Source organism: Magallana gigas, chromosome 8, assembly GCF_963853765.1.
Source record: "Magallana gigas chromosome 8, xbMagGiga1.1, whole genome shotgun sequence".
Lineage (NCBI taxonomy): Eukaryota > Metazoa > Mollusca > Bivalvia > Ostreida > Ostreidae > Magallana > Magallana gigas.
Window position 1 is genome coordinate 11597944 of NC_088860.1, and position 17509 is coordinate 11615452.

General features: G+C 35.1%; 1 protein-coding gene across 1 annotated transcript in view; it reads right to left on the reverse strand.

Moving 5' to 3' along the window:
* Positions 1-16931, reverse strand: part of LOC117690118 (uncharacterized) — a 29537-nt gene extending 12606 nt beyond the window's left edge. Inside the window, exons 1-6 of the mRNA XM_034473385.2 lie at positions 16805-16931; positions 16415-16552; positions 9865-9933; positions 9703-9771; positions 6254-6376; positions 5877-6011 (exon numbers count right to left, since the gene is read on the reverse strand). Coding sequence (XP_034329276.2) covers positions 5877-6011; positions 6254-6376; positions 9703-9771; positions 9865-9933; positions 16415-16550 — 532 coding nt within the window. The 5' untranslated portion in view covers positions 16551-16552; positions 16805-16931. The remainder of the gene's footprint in view (positions 1-5876; positions 6012-6253; positions 6377-9702; positions 9772-9864; positions 9934-16414; positions 16553-16804) is intronic.
* Between the last annotated feature and the right edge of the window lie 578 nt (positions 16932-17509).

Genomic DNA, 17509 nt, shown 5'->3' on the forward strand with positions numbered 1-17509 from the left:
TGGCTGGAGATCTTGCCGCCTTAGTGACTTGATATTTTGGCGCTGAAGTGGCTTGGGATCTTGGCGCTTGAGTGGCTCAGGAATTTTGCTCTTGAATGGCACAGGATCTTGTCGCTTGAGTGGCTCGGGATCTTGGTGCTTGAGTGGGTCGGAGTTTTGGCGTTTGTGTGACTTAGGATCTTGGCGCCTGAGTGACTTAATATATGCCTGGAGATCTTGGCGCTTAAGAGGCTGAGGATTTTGCCGCCTTAGTGGGTAAGAATATTGGCGCTTAAATGGCTCGGGATCCTGGCGCTTAAGTGGCTGAGAATCTTGTTGCTTGAGTGACTCGATATCTTGACGCTTGTGTTGCTTGGGATCTTGGCGTTAGTGTGGCTTAGGATCTTGGCGCCGGAGTGACTTCGGATCTGGACGCTTAAGTGGCTCGGGATCTTGGCGTTTGAGTGCTTAGGATCTTGACGCTTGGGTAGCTTGGAGTCTAAACGTTTGAGTGGCTTAGGGTCTTGGCGCCTGAGTGGCTCGGGATCTTGGCGTTTGAATGGCTCAGGATCTAGTTGCTTGAGTAGCTCAAGATCTTGTCGCTTGAGTTGCTCAGCATCTTGACGCTTGTGTTGCTCGGGATGTTGACGTTTGTGTGGCTTAGGATCTTGGTGCCGGGGTGAATTTGGATCTTGACGCTTGTGTTGCTCGGGATGTTGGCTTTTGTGTGGCTTAGGATCTTGGTGCCGGAATGAATTTGGATCTTTTAGCTCAAGTGGCTCGGGATCTTGGCGTTTAAGTGCCCCGGGATCTTGTCGCTTAAGTGGCTGAGGATTTTGCCGCCTTAATGGGTGAGAATATTGGCGCTTAAATGGCTCGAGATCTAGGCGTTTGAGTGGATGAGAATCTTGTTGCTTGAGTGGCTCGGGATCTTGGCGTTTGTGTGGCTTAGGCATTGGCACCGTAGTGACTTTGGATCTTGAAGCTTAAGTGAGTCGGGATCTTGGCGGTTTGAGTGCCTTGGGATCTTGACGCGTTAGTAGCTGATTATAATGCCGTTTGAGTGAGTTTAGATCTTGGCGCTTGAATGGCTGAGGATCATGCCGCATTAGTGGCCCCGAATCTTGGCGATTGAGTGACAAGGGATCTTGGTGCTTCATTACTAACGAAAATATTTCAATTAGTTATTTTACGTTAAGTTGCAAATTACACAAGTAAATGTTAAATGTATTATTTCGGTTTACATACAGTGGTAACAACGTTATTGTTGACAAGCTTTTCGTGCGTAATCGTTCGTGTACCGTGCGTGATCGTTCGTGTACCGTGGGTGTTAGTGCGTGTATCAGAATCGTTTATTTGCGTTTTTAATCGTGCGTGATCGTTTGATTTTTTTTTGTTACTTTTTTTTCGGAATGTTGACCCGAGAGAATCAAATTGGCGGAAATGTGTAAAGAAGGTAGATTGACTGTGCGTTTAAAATTGAAAATTCTGGACTTGTACGAAAGAAACTTATCAGTGCTGGCTATTAAAGATCGTCCACTGAAGGAGGACTCTGTGAAATTTTCATGAACAACTATCTACAGTTTTCTTAAGAGACACAAATCTTGTGGAATCTTGACCAGACGAAGAAGGACCGTGAATCCCGCCAGTGTGAAACGGAAAGAATTACATCTTAAATTCATTGATTTGTGGATGGACAAAAATAATGAACTTAAGGCGTCAGAGTTGCAGAAGCGATTGTTTGAGACATTCGGCTTGAAAGTGTCAACATCCCTTATTTCAACGAGAAGGCGTTGGATGGAAATCCCAGTCGAGCAACAAAACCTGCCAGATGATAAGCAGAAAGAATAAGACGGTATGTTTTTCATTAAGCCTTCTTTTCCCATGTTAGATATAGTAAACAGTATCACAATAATGCTCTATCATAACTCTTATTATACTTGTTGTATTTATCACTCTGTTCATTAAATGCATTTATATGTATCCAATTTTATATTATATACAGTAAATAAGTACCAAACTTATATTTCGTAGGTTCGCGTGCAATGGCGCCTAGATGTACTACAAACCAGAGAGAGATTCAGGGATGTAATTTTTGTTGACGAGAGCTGTGTGGAGATGTGTGCCAATGGTAGAATTGCTTTCCACCAAAAGTCATCTGACTTTGAGAAGAAATGCAACGGAATTCCCAGGCCAAAGCATACATGCAAGGTACACTTAAATCAAATCTAAATTTATACAGTATGTTCATTGAAGGTAACTATGAAGACTATTAATTTTGAATAATGTTACGACAATCCAAATAAAAATTATTTATACTATGAGACTGAATGAAAATAAATGAAATAAAAGTCAGAAGTGATATACATCATGAGGTGCGATTTGTTTTCTTAAAGTTTTTCTATTCACCTATTAGGTTAATGTATGGGCTGGTATCTCCCACAAAGGCAAAACAAGCATTTGCATCTTTACCGGGATAATGGATTCACAGATCTACCAGATGATTCATCACCTTCACATCATATAACTTTCCAAATGGATATCGGCTCTACCGGTAATTTCATTTTAAGTGCATTTAAATTTTGTTATTCAAAAATCAATAACTAAACCACTTGTATAATTTATCAAACAATTGAATTTACGTTTCTCTATTTATAGAACAACGATAGCAAACACACTTCCAAATCGACCAAAGCTTGGATGGAAGATAATGGTATTCTGGACCACATCATGAAGACCCATACCTCATCACCAGATTTGAACCCAATCAAGAATGTCTGGGCTTCCATGAAGCAGTATCTTTTCCAACGTTCACAAGCCAAGGACAAGAGACGAGCTAGAGGGAGGTATCAAAGCTTTTTGGGCATCTCTAACAGCTGAACAGTGTGGCAGATATATCGACCACATTCATCGAGTGATTCCCTACATTGTTCTCAACAAGGGTGACGCTATGTATGTATTAGATATTTTCCCCATCCCCGTATAACATTCAAATTACCCTGCCTGAAATTCCATCTTTATACAGTTCATATCAGCGAACAACTTCTCGTATACTTGATGCATCTGTCATCCTTGGAAGAGGATAAACCTACTATTTTCTTTGTAGCTTGTAACACGAGATTTAATTGGATAATAAGCCGGGTGATACAGTGATTGTCTCTTTACACGCATGAGATTCAATTGGAACTGTTTATATCATTTTCAAATCGTAATTTTGTTGGTTTAATTCAAACTTGATTTCGACATTTTATTGTTTACTTGAAATTTTATTGTGCTATCTTATAGATCTCGTGTTTTGATGCATACATAAAAGACCAAGTACGTACAGTGTAATAGTTTTTATCCTGCAACTACATCTGAATTGACAAAAATAGGTAACCCAATATACTTAACTTCTTTAAATTGAGGGTATTAAAAGGATATTTCTTACCAGAGCTTTGCGCTGGTGCCATGGAATTTGTTTCAAATGGAAGACTGAGCTGTGCATTCAAACATACTGTCAATATGATGCTAATTTATATCACACAGAAATTCACACGTTTTTCATGTCAGCTGAACAGAGCCAGTACGGTTTCTCTCGGTCCTACGACAGCTAACAAACGAGAAAGGTATGTCTTAGAACAAAGGAGGACGATAAGAACACCTGTAATGTTCACCTGCATTCTCACACCTTCTGTTGGTGGCTTTGTTTTGTGCAGTTCTCTCCTGTTAACCCCGCTTTTATACAAATCCACTAAAGAGTCAATGTACTTGATGTACCCATATTTTATCCATGTGTCCTTTTATTTTTTACGCTTTGGATAGCAAGGGATGTACATGTATTTGACTCTGACATAGGTTCAGATTACCACAGCAGCCAGATAATATACAATCATGATAAGTGCAATTATGTGCGTAACGATAATCTATTTCGCTTGTACACGCTTTCTCTATTACAAAAGGTGTAAACTTTATTTAGTCATTTTAAGTTAGTAGAGGGGGAAAACTCCCCATTTTTTTCTTCTCATGATCTCCTGGAACAAACACTTTTTAAAGAGCTAAGTGACCCTTTTATTGTCTTCCATTAACACACTGTGGTCACAGTCATAATGATATATTTTAAACTTTTTAAATTATGGGGTTTTTTTTTTAATTTTTGCATTTTCAATTTGTTGATATCTTAGACACCGAAGAATTGACAAATAACAACATACTGATATTTATAGTAGGATGTTTTGTTATATGCCACCTGTTGTAGCTTACACACAATGTACTATTACATGCAGTTAAGTTTAATCTTTGTAAAAGTTAATTAGTCGTGCGTTCCTTAAATCCAACATAATTAGTCTGAGCAAGTGGAAGTTTTCGAAAAATCTTGTCTTACTCTTGATATCATTGGTCATCAAAGTGGATTAAATTTACAGAGTCAATGTCACATGGAACATATGGTCAGAATGCCACACACACGTCAAATAAAATAATACAGGAGCACTTTCAACACAATGTACCTGCAGATTCACTTCATTTAAATGCAAAACATCCATTTCGAATGATTCTGCTGATTTATCTATACATAAAGAAAAGTCCACGCAAATAAGTTTTGTCGTTTTTTATTATCATGGGATGTACAGGTAATTAATCTAAATGTTGACTTTGCAGCATACAGACTAATTGATGGGGAACCGCTGCTATGATGGTGGTGAAGGCGATGGCGTAAGAGGTAAATGATCAAAGTCTACAAGAGAAGAAAAATACAGCTTTACGTACTGATAAATAAGTAATCCTTGCCATACAAACAAACAATACAGTTAAACATTGGTGTATGAACAAAAATACAGGTAATCGATAGTTTTTTTCCCACTTAGCGAAAATTCTGAATTTCTTATTCCCATCTTGTCGTAATAGAGAGGTCACCTGTGTATAGTTTGTTTTCGACCAAGTCTTACTTGGCATTAACTTCATGTACACTTTCATTATAACACATTATATAAACAAAGAAGTGAAATGAATTTATCTTTTTCAAATACATAATTTTATTTGCATTGATTTTCCCCTATATCTGGCATTTAAATAATATTTTTATAATTGTACTTACAACATTGGGAAAAAAATAAAGAGTATCAAAATTGTTTTTAGAAAAAGGACAAACACTTTCTTTACTTTATACATCAATATTTGACATATAAAAACTCGAATTTGAATTAACTTGGTTACGATAGTAACAGATCTTCCAATAAATCATAATCGGAAGTGAAAATATTTTTTATGGCTGTGTCAGAATATTAATATGTAATTTAGTTGTTAGCGACATATAATGCTCGTAATAGAGATACATTAGTGATTCCAGTTACTAGATTAGAAGTAATCGTAAGGTGTATAACCTACCTCCCTGTTTGAACCCCCTGTCTCTTTAAACTTTATATTATATTATATATGTCACTACCGTGTAAATGTAATACACGAAAACAAAGACACACAATTCAACAAGTCGGCCGTTTCGTATTAAATACCAAAGATATAAAATTGCAATTGCCAAACTTTGCTGAAGAATTAATGAAGTTCAACATTTTCAAAAAAAATGATACAAAATCTTCGTTATCACATCTTAAATCCTTGTTAGCTGAATAACTTTATTCAGAAAAATCTCAATACTTTTTTTATGTAAAATCTTAATTTTTAAATGCAAATAAGACACACCCAATGATGAAATTATCATTCAAATATAAAACTATCACTTAGTAATTGCGAAACTATTACGCCTATAATTGTTTTCTGAAACGTGTTAAACTGTTCTCAGTCAAAAGAAGCAGAGAGGAATAAACAGAACTAGCATATTTTTCATCGAAGAAATTCAATTACTAAATTGAAATATGTTTATATTTTAAAGCTTGTTTAATAAGTTCATTTCATTTACATACCTCCTGTGCATATTCTACAAAACCTTCTGCAGTTCTTATTCCTGAATAGTCGGTACAAGTTGTTGTCACATAAATCTGTTTGGTACTCGTCACAGTTCGGCAGGGCGTCCACACATGGTATAGTGGTCGTCATAACTTTGAACCAAAAATAAAATTCTTTAAAATAGTCATGATTACAAGAATAGAAATGATTTGAAATCCATGATTGCATAAGCTCTACCAGTGCTGCTTTTTGAAAAACAAAATAAAATACTTCAGTGATCTGGGGTTTGTAAATTCTAAGCTTTTCTTCCATAGGTCTGTCATCTATATGTAATGTATCCTGTTACCTCATTTGATTAGGACTAACAGAGCTTAAACTTTTCAAATGATTTTACCTGTGCAGTATCCACAATATGCGCGGCAGTTTTGTTTGGCCCATGGAGCATAAATACCATCCCTATCACATACTCGGGAGAAGTTATACAAGATGCATTGGATTCCTGGGTTGTCCTCGCACTCTGTTCATCAGAAAATCAAATATTAACCTTCCCCCTTTCTATCCTATAAATATATAACGTGATTTGCAGTTTGTAAATTACACAGTATCTGAGAGACAAAAAACTCCATATGCATGTGATGAAGGTATATTGCTAAGTATATGTGTAAGTAAGGCAAGTTAAATAAGTAAGGAAAGCTGAATTTAGAAAAATTGAAGTTATCGCGTTTATCATTGTCTTCGTCACAGTAAAACAGTGGGGCGTTAAACATGTTTTTTTGTTAGGTTACCATCAATGTCCCTTTCCAATAAATTATCCAAATGTAAAACAGATGACGCAGATTCTGTGATATCTTTTATTTCAAGTTCGCTGGGATATATCGAGTCGACGTAAGTATGGATTTATAAACAATAACATTTTTAATTGTTAGTGCGTCATCGATATACTTGAATGTTGAGTTTAAGACCACAACGAGTGATTTATTTTTTACGTACAAGTTTTGAAAGAAATTCTGCTTCATATGAATACAAAAATAGGTCTGCAATTGGGTGCAATCGGTACCCATGGGAATTCAAACAGATTGTTTGAAGACCTGATTTCCAAAAACTACAGCTGTTGTCTAAAAGAAATTCCAAGCATATTTCAATATCAACTTCAGAGTACTTGTGTGCACAATCCGAATGGTTTTTTATTAAAATAGGTTTGCAAATGACCACTGACAAGGTAAGTAAATTTACGTGACCCATATTTATTGAAAAAGCAGCTATTAATGATTTCAAAACCTCTGGACTTTAATTTATCGTTGGGGATGGTTGTATAAAGTGTAGAAAGCTCGTACGTTTTGATACAATTTACTTTGATGAAATTTTGATATTTCAAGTTTTCTTAAAGTTCCTTGGAATTCTCAAATATCGACATCTGATCTAAACTGCTTCTTGAATATACTCTTGCCCAGTACTCTTGAAGTTTCTCCTTTACTGCTGTTAATATTTTGGTAAAGAGTACAGAGAAAATGCTTCGTGGAACATTTACTTGAGTCTGCTATATATCTTTGTTTGTAAGATTTTTTTTTTTAAATTAGGTTTCAAATGTAGGTAAAGGTAATTCAAATTGATTTTGATTGTTGGGTATATAAACAAGAGCCCAATAGGCCTTACCTGTCACCTGAGTAGCTCCATCTGACATTTATAACAAAATCATTTTACATGTATCAGTGAGTTTAGTTAGCCAATTCTTACTTTACTATTATGAAGTCTATTTAGAAAGTTCAAAAACTTTTTTTTCTTCTTGCAAATGATAAAAACACGTGCATAACTCTTTTGATTAAACAATTTATTTATAATTACATTATATTCAAATATTAATTACTAAATACGAACAAGCAAAAGGAAGATAACTAAAATATGAAAAAGCAAGGGATGATAACTTCATTAACTGTTACACCCCCCCCCCCCCCCCCCCCTTGAACCTTTTCCAAATGCTTAACTTAACTTTGATAGACAGCTTCAGTTTTACTCTTTTCTATATTTGTGAATTTACTCATTTCTTTCATTGAAGCTCCTGAGCAGAATAAAATATTAAGGCAAATATTTACCCCCACCCTCCCAGCTATATCCCTTACCTTACATGTAGGTGACAGGAAATATTACTAAAAATGACTGCTCAATGGGATTTTTTTTTCTAAATATGCAGTCAACTTTTTATTCTGTGTCGGGAGACGTTTTTTAAACATTATATATATTAACACTAAATTACATTTTTGACCACACTCTGCATTAAGAACCCCTACCCTATACACTATATATGACTGTTTTGGCCCCGCCCTAGATTCAAATCCCTACATTGGGAGATATAAAATTTAATATTTTGATAGACTGCTTTATTTTCTTTCTTTATATGCATTCAGTTTTTAATCAGTATTAGCTGAAGTAAAGACGACGAATTTTTAAACATTAAATGCAGTAACACTATAAGAAAATTTTGGCTCCACTCTAGAGTCAGAACCCCTACCTCGGGGGACATGAAATTTAAAACTTTGGTAGAGGGCTTCCTGGTCTACAAAATCATGAATTCAGTTTTCCTTACAGTTGTGTTGGAGTAGAGAAAATAATTTTTAAACATTATTTGCATTAACACTGTACATCCATTTTGGTCCTGCCCTAGAGTCAACACCACAGAAGACTTCCTGGTAAACATAATTATGAAGTCATTTATTTTTTACAGATGTGTGAGAATAGAGAAGATGGTTTTTAAACATTATATGCATTAACACTAAAGGGCCAAATTACCCCCTCCCCCAAGGCCTGAATCCTTGACCCAGGAGCCATGAATTTCACAATTTAGGTAAAGGAGTAAGTGGACATCATAACCATGCATTCAGGCTTTTTCCCCCACATGTGTGACAGGAAAAGAGAAGATTTTGTGAGATTTAATACATTCTCACTCTTTGGCTAAATTGGCCCCGCCCTAAGGCCTAAACTCTTGTACCAGAGGTCATGGATTTCACAATTTAGGTAGAAGACTTAATAGACATAATAACCATGCAATTAGTTTGTAACAAGTAAACACGAGAGTAATGAAGAAGATTTTCTAAGATTTTATACATTTTAATATATGGCTGTATTGGCCCCGCACTAGAACCTGAACCTTTAATCCAGGGGTCATAAATTTCACAATTTTGTTAGAAGACTTCATGGACATCATGCATTTAGTTTATAACAAATGTATATGGGTGTAGAGAAGAAGATTTTCTAAGATTTAATACATTTTACTATACAGCCATATTGGCCCCACCCTAAAGCCTAAACCCCTGTCCTAGGAAACATAAATTTCACAATTGTAATAAAGGGCTTCATGGACATCATTACCATGCAATCAGTGTGTTCATCACAGGTGTGGGATCAGAGAAGAAGATTTTCGAAAATTTGGCTTTTTGTATATTTTGCCCCGCCTGTGGCGCCCCGGGAGTGGTAGAGCCATGCATTTCACAATTTAGATTTCTCTTACCATAGAGTTGTTCACATAAAAAAAATGGTAACAACTGGCCTTGTAGTTTTTATGAAGAAGTTAAAAATGTAAAATTGTTAACGCACCACGGACGACGCATGACAACGGACGAAAACAGATAGCAATAGGTTACCTGAGTTTACTCTGAGGTTCCTCTAATATATAAGCCTTCAAAACAAAGACAATGATGCATTAAGCAATGAAATTGGGTTTTAAGCGGAAGCTGATTTTCTCCAAAAAACGCGAAATAGAATACAGAGTCAAATGTATTTTGTTTACAGTACAATGCATATGCACATCTTGTAGCAAATACGTATAGGAACAATAAGGCATTCACTCACTCGACATGTCCACAGTGAAAGTGTTAGTAGCGCCGGGGTCTGGTAAGTTAGATGCAGTGGTTTGTACAACTTTATACAAATATAAAAATGTCAAAATATTATATATAAACTTACACATTTACATCAGTAGTAGTATAATAGAAAAATGTGGGTCTAACTCACTCGACGTGTCCACGGTGAAGGAGTTAGTAGCGCCGGGGTCTGGTACGGTGGATGCGTTGGTTCGTAAGTCTTTTTTATAAATATAAAAATATCAAATATAAAGTTTCTCCCCTTTTAAGAAACTGACACTTCCTTTTCAATTTTCGCAGGTACCCATGTATTTTGAAATAATGTTTGCACATTAATTACATTTGAATTATAGTTCATATACAAATGATAATCTTTTATCGATTTTCCAAACGGACTGAATTGTATTGTTGCCTTTATTAATTATATATAAACAAATATTTGAATTTTCCGCGATGTCGATTACTAGTATTTTGTAGAACAAAGGGAGATGCATGTTGTTTCAAAGTCTTATTTTACGATAAAAAAATAATTTGACACTACCGTGCGAAACTGAAAGAGTCAGATAAAATAAACCACGTGTTCTAAATTTAAATGACAATAACATTTGCCGGGGTGCGAGTGGTCACTGTGTGTAGTAGTACATGTAGTAGTACTGGAGATCTGTTTGACAGGGTTTGTCCCCGTTCTGCACACATTTGAAAATTTGGTAGAAAATGTGTGCGAAAAGGGAATTTGACTAGGTGAGATAATTCCTTGATTGCTATAGTCTTTATCATAAAACGTGAGACGGGAATTTACAACAAAACCATTATTTGCAATGATTTTTATATTTATTTCATCTTAGAACACATTTCATTCTTAAACATAAAAACAAGTATTGGACTATTTAATATTTACATCACAATACATACACATTCGCATTTATCGAAATTGATACTCATGATAAAATAATCATATTACAATAAATTAAGAATATGTATTTTTACATTTAAATACATATTTTCTGAAAATATAAATTCACAGTTAATGATATTATTATGCACATTGACCGATTATCTCAGGTGAAGAAGATGAGATGCGGCGTCAAAGAAGTCCATGATGTGTATATCTCCATCGATGAATTTGTTTGTCAGCTGCGTCAGTCGTTGATCAATGCGTCGATACCGGACTTCTTGTGGTCTCTGTTTGGCTCCTGCTGCTGTCTGTATGATGTCCGCTTCCTTGTTGGTCTGAATGCACTGAAGAAGGCTGTTAAGTTTGTAGATGTTGGGATGCGCAGCGTTCATCTGTTTGTTGATCTTCGAGTGCCATCCTTCTCAGATGTTGTTGGTCCTCGGTCCGGTGTTGTCGAAATGATTCCAAAACTGCATATTTGTTCCTTTAAACCACTGCTCTGTCACATACTAGTAGTCAGCGAATCTGATGATTTCTACGTTGATTTCCTCGGCGTCCTCCTGGGTGCTGAACCAAACACCTTCTACTGCATTAATCGGTGCAAGGGGCAGGGATGCGGCACGTCTCACTAGTCGTTGTTGCAGTACATGGTGGCTAATTCTAAAGATTGATTCTTCTTTCAAATACACTGAGTGTGAAAATGAAAGAAATATCCTTTCACTTTGACATCAGGAAAGATTCGTTGCAACTGTGCAAAATCGAAATCACATAATCACTTTAGAAATCACACATCACAATCTGTGGCTGGAACATAACATTGATCTCTCTGCAGTAGTTCATAGGAGGTGAAAAATCGCAGGTAGATGACTTCACTTTTCCTGGGAAGCAGTCTAAACACTAAAGGATATGTCCGGCCGTTGATTTCTCCTTGGATGGAATACAGTTCGTAGAACTGGTCCCATAAAGGGTAGAATGTTCCATCCACGTAGACTCTGTAGCTGGCGGCGAGGTAGTTGATGTTGCTGTCTGTTCAAAAGATCATAATTCTTGAGTCTTCACCATCATCTGCCACAAGGAAGTTGTCTCCAGCGTTACTACGGGTCCATTTTCCCTCTAAGACGATATCCTGTGGTGAGATCGGGAGTTTCGGGAGTTCCTAATTCTCTAATCGGATGGGGCATCGTTCTTCTTCATAGATTTTTTTCATTATCCTTCCTACTCTCACGTCGAAGGCATCTAGTTCATGGTTGTGGTGATAGACAAACTTTGTGATGAACTCGTGATGTGTGTTGAGTCTTGCAGCACAGTGCGGAATCACACACTTCCAGTAGCGTCGGTAATTTCTCCGTGAATTGATCTGCAATCAATGAAAAGGATTATTAATTAAATATGTAAAAGCACACATTTTACAAAATGAATGACATTAATGTTCTTTAATTTGAAATATGAAATTATTTTAGAATTTTCATTATTTGTTTTTTTTCCTTTTACTATGAACATATGTAGTGTTTTCATTTAATAATTGTCTTTCCTAAGTAATTGTTCATGAAATATCTTACCATATACTGATAACCGTTGAATTCGAGACGGAAACCGCCAAACTTGTTGGGAAAGAAAGTAACAGCAAGCATAGCATTAGCCATGGTGACCACTAAGAATGAGTGATGAGATTGCAGAATTCACCATTTTAAACTGAATGTTGTTTATACTACAAATTATAGTCACGTCACTTTAAATGATGCAAAAAAATATAATTGATGATTATTTACCGGTTCAGCTTAGATGAGAAGTAGTCCTCGGTGAGATAGTTTTCACCTTATTCCTATGATTATCCATGAATCAGCTTCCACTAGGTTTGAAACCGATTTTTTTTCTTCTTTAATTCATTCAATTATAGATTTAACGTAAATCATTATTTTTTATCGATTAACGGAAAATTAAGTATAACAAGTGAAAAGCTGTCAATGTGACAGCAAACCGGGTTTTCTTTTATGTAAACTGTATCCATAATCCATGTCAACCCTTATCCAGTGAAATGGAGTACCCTACATGTATATGCAACATTTTGCCAAAAAATGACTAAGTTCAAAAGCTGGTATTTTTTTCATAAATTATCGGAAATCAAAATCCTACCAATATGCACACCTCTGATATATGTACAATTGATCTGCAAAAGAACAACTTCCTATCTTGAGAAATGTAGGAGGAGTTATCCGTACAATGAGGGTATCCTATATGCAACATTTTGCCAAAAAATGACTAAGTTCAAAAGCTGGTATTTTTTCGATAAATTATCAGAAATCAAAATCCTAGCAATATGCACACCTCTGATATATGTACAATTGATCTGCAAAAGAACAACTTCCTATCTTGAGAACTGTAGGAGGAGTTATCCGTACAATGAGGGTACCCTATATGCAACATTTTGCCAAAAAATGACTAAGTTCAAAAGCTGGTATTTTTTCGATAAATTATCGGAAATCAAAATCCTAGCAATATGCACACCTCTGATATATGTACAATTGATCTGCAAAAGAACAACTTCCTATCTTGAGAACTGTAGGAGGAGTTATCCGTACAATGAGGGTACCCTATATGCAATATTTTGCCAAAAAATGACTAAGTTCAAAAGCTGGTATTTTTTCGATAAATTATCGGAAATCAAAATCCTAGCAATATGCACACCTCTGATATATGTACAATTGATCTGCAAAAGAACAACTTCCTATCTTGAAAACTGTAGGAGGAGTTATCCGTACAATGAGGGTACCCTTTTGGCAGCCGCCCGCCCGCCATCCGCCATTTTCACCATTTTAATAACCGGATTTTTCCGTTGGAAAACCCGGTTAAAAATGAAGAAAAAATAGTATTAGTAAATAATAGTTTAACACAACGAAATCTCTATATTCTTTTTATAAATATTGTAATCGTTAATCGTAAGACACAACGAAAACTCTGTAGTTTTCTTATATAAAAATGTGTTCTTTAAATTGCTGGGTTTTTTGGTGGCATATTTATTAGTCGTATAGCTCAGTTTCAGTTTATTTTTGCTATCAAAACAAATTTCACACCTAATGTTCTATACCCAATTATCAAATGTGTGCAAAACGGGAACAAATATGATTTATTTTTAAATTAAGGGGGCTGGGCGTGGCTGCCATGTTAGATACTATTGATCTTCTTTAAAAGAAGAGCCCCATATAAAGATAATGGAAAATGATAAAATTTTATATTAAAAAATATGAAATATCTCTTTACCTAATAGTAGCTGACAACTTTAGAAATCACATATAACATTTTCAGCTAATTCTTCTGGTTTTTATGTTATATCATATTTTGACCCCTTGCTTAGTGGTTTTAAGAGTGAGGTTAGACGTGTTTTGGGCGACAAGCTATGTGGACGTGTACGTACTTTTGCTGAGATACATGTGTCCTAGGCCGTTCCAATACTGAGTGATCTTGGGTACGGCATCCGTGCGTGGGTTTATTTGTGTGAGAGAGATAAAATCCAGTGTCATACTTTTTTTTCTATTTTTGTGGTTTATAATAGTTCTGCATTGTGAGTAGAGTTGGACTACAGGCACGTGAATTGTACTTTAAAAAGCTGTTATGTTACGGTAGCCCAGAATTGTAATATATTTTGTGTTTAATGTGTCGATATCTAAAATCAAATATGTGTATAAGTAAACTTATTATGCAATATATTTCGATATTTAATTAGGTTATCATGGAGTGGGCACGTGGTGGAACATGAGATAGACTTTTATACTTTCCTAGTCCGACTAAACCTACTGTCCTTTCTGATATATTTCATTTTATCAAATAAAATATACAACATGACTACTTTAAGTCATGTTGTATATTTTATTTGATAAAATGAAATATATCAGAAAGGACACTACCATAGGGCAGACGTCTTACCAAGTGCCGCTGTAAAGTAGAATAATGAACCCCGTAGAATAATGACCGGGGGTCATTTTTCGTCGTACATTTAGAACAATGACCCCCAGTCATTATTCTACTTTTATCTGAAGAATAAGTTTCATTTTCATAAAAAAAGCACATTTTACATGAAAAAAGTGACCCCTGTAGAATAATGAACCCCTTATAGATAAAAGTATTTCAGTTTAATTTTCTATTATTTGTGAAAAAGTCTTTACTGCTGTTTACAGAAAATGATAGAAATTATAATTCAGATTCAAATAAACTTAAAGTGAAAGAAGGGGTATATCTTAAAAAATAAAAATCCTTCCGTTATAACAAGATACTGACGTATTGTATTAGGGTATGGTTGTCATCGTAACGAGTTACATTTTCATGTATCTCATTATTACGAGCGACAAAACATTAAACTTATTTCGAGTTACAAGACACTATTAAACTAAATTTTGTTTATTGGTGATGAAAGAGAAGACTCGATATTGTTCATGAAATATACTTGCATTCACGATTGTCCCCTACTACAAACTACTGGGTATGTAAGTGGATCACCCAGAATTAATGTTGAAACCAAAATTATGAGAAGTTTATTCCATTGTTAGGCAATATAACCATGCTGAAGTTAGCAGCCACTAACAGCAGTCATTAAGACAGTAGAAGCTTATGGCCAATGAGGAAAATCATCAAAGTACTGAGAGTACTCGAACAGAAAATATATTTTACTTTATCATAAGCATACTTTAAATAATATCAAGATGATTACGAACCACCTGGTGGTACCCATTGATCACAAATTTGGAAATGATAGCCTTATAGGTCTCCTGCACTGCCCTGTAATTCGTTTGATGTATACTTTAAAGAAAAGGGAGGTGACGCCCTACCATTTACCACAATATCGTTGTGAAAACATTAAAAATGACGAAGTTCTAGGGAGCTAATTGGACACAAATATGATAGAAGCCCTCAGACGCTTGTAATAAATATTGAGAAAGTTCCTCTACTTAACGCGTGTGTTTCTAAGTTCGTGTGATCAAAATCAAGGGGGATAAAAATCCCTAAAATAATCCCGAACCCCTTACAAACGCTTATAGAAATAATCCCTTCTTGTTATATTCGATCAGTGTTTATTATCAATTTAAGATTGCCTTTAGTCAGGTAGTCTTCACACAATTAATATTCTAAAAACATAAAGTCTATTCATGATCACAAATACAACATTACAACAAATGTTTAGAATATAGATGCATATGTATTACGTAGATGAAAACAAAACTTACGTCAATTTTTAAAAAATCACTTCCCCCCCCCCCCCAGAAATGTAAATAAGAAGTATTCATATTCCTAAGTTACCTGTCTCCTTTATTCTTTTTCACGAAATAATAATTATATCATTCTTCGATTTACAATTCATTCATTATTTGTTTCGCTAAATATCACACAATTTCCCCTGAGAGAGAATGTTAATTACTTTATGAATTTGTTTTCCTTATGTTTTCTATTTTAATTACGGGTTGGCTTTGCAACAGTAGCAACACCTGCACATATTTCTAAACACACACGTGTAGACCCGGCAATTTGTTGTCGATGCAATTGTAAAATCGCGATGAAATAAAGTTTAGCAAGCTGTGAATAAATTTTGTAAATCAAATATCGTTTTTAAATAATAAAGCTATATAAATGTTGTTAAGAATTATTCATGGTAAAGAATCAAGTACACCTCAGCAAATTTCTACACAAGTGCAGCGTCGTTTCCCGCTATATGTCGACAAGAGAAGAGACGTAACTGTTAACAATCAATGTGTTATCAATCAATACTGATACCTCATTTGATACTCACTGACTAAAAAGAACTTTAAAATTATTTTACCTGTGCAGTGTCCGCAATATGCTCCGCAGTTTTGTTTGGCCCATGTAGCATAAATACCATCCCTATCACATATCAGGGTATAGTTATACACGTCACAGTTTTGAAGGGCGTCCACACATGGTACAGTGGTCGTCATAACTTGAAACAAAAATAAAATTCCACAAATCATACACTTAAAATTGTTGAAAATCAACTATCCTTTCCATATCGAATTTATTTGAAACCCATGATGACATAGGTGTACAACAGCTGGTTTTTTTTTTAGCTTTTCTTTAATGATATATGGTTTGTTAACGTTTTTCATATATCTGGTATCTGCGAATACTGATACCGCATTTAATTTTTTTTTTTTCCTAAAAAAAATTAAACTTAAAAATAATTTCAATTTACCTGTGCAGTATCCGCAATACGCTCGACAGTTTTGTTTGGCCCATGTAGCATATATACCATCTCTATCACATATCCGGGTGTAATTAAACACGTCACAGTTTTGAAGGGCGTCAACACATGGTATGGTGGTGGTATACATTGGTGTAGTTATACAAGATGTATGGGATTTTTAGATTATCCTCACACTTCATGTTTTTTGATAAAATATGCAAATGCACTATATAATAGTGCAAAAATCAAGTGATTATGAACCCCCTCCCATCTTTTTAATGTTAAGAAGAAATGTATATTGTATTTCCTCAATCTTGAATTAAAAACCTGTTAACATATTACTTAAGTGAATATTCAAATTAAACAAAAGTGATCATGGTATCCTGCGAAAATTGATATTTGAACTGGATAGCATAAATCTTATTCAAAACATTTCTGTATAGACAATATTATAATATAGTATTACATATCAGCATATCAGATATATTTGTTTTTTAGCTAAAGCTGATTTTCGCAACTACAAAAAAAAGAAAGAAAGGAAAAAAAACCTCTAATAGAACACACAGTCAAATGTGTACTTTATAAGTTAATGTGGTTTGTGAGGCTATGTGAGCCATTGTCCACTGTCGGCTGTGTTACTTCCGACGTATTGGTGTTTCCTGTTCCTGATGCTTCTGTAGTCAAAGTTCCTGCGTCTGTGGTGTTATTGCCTGC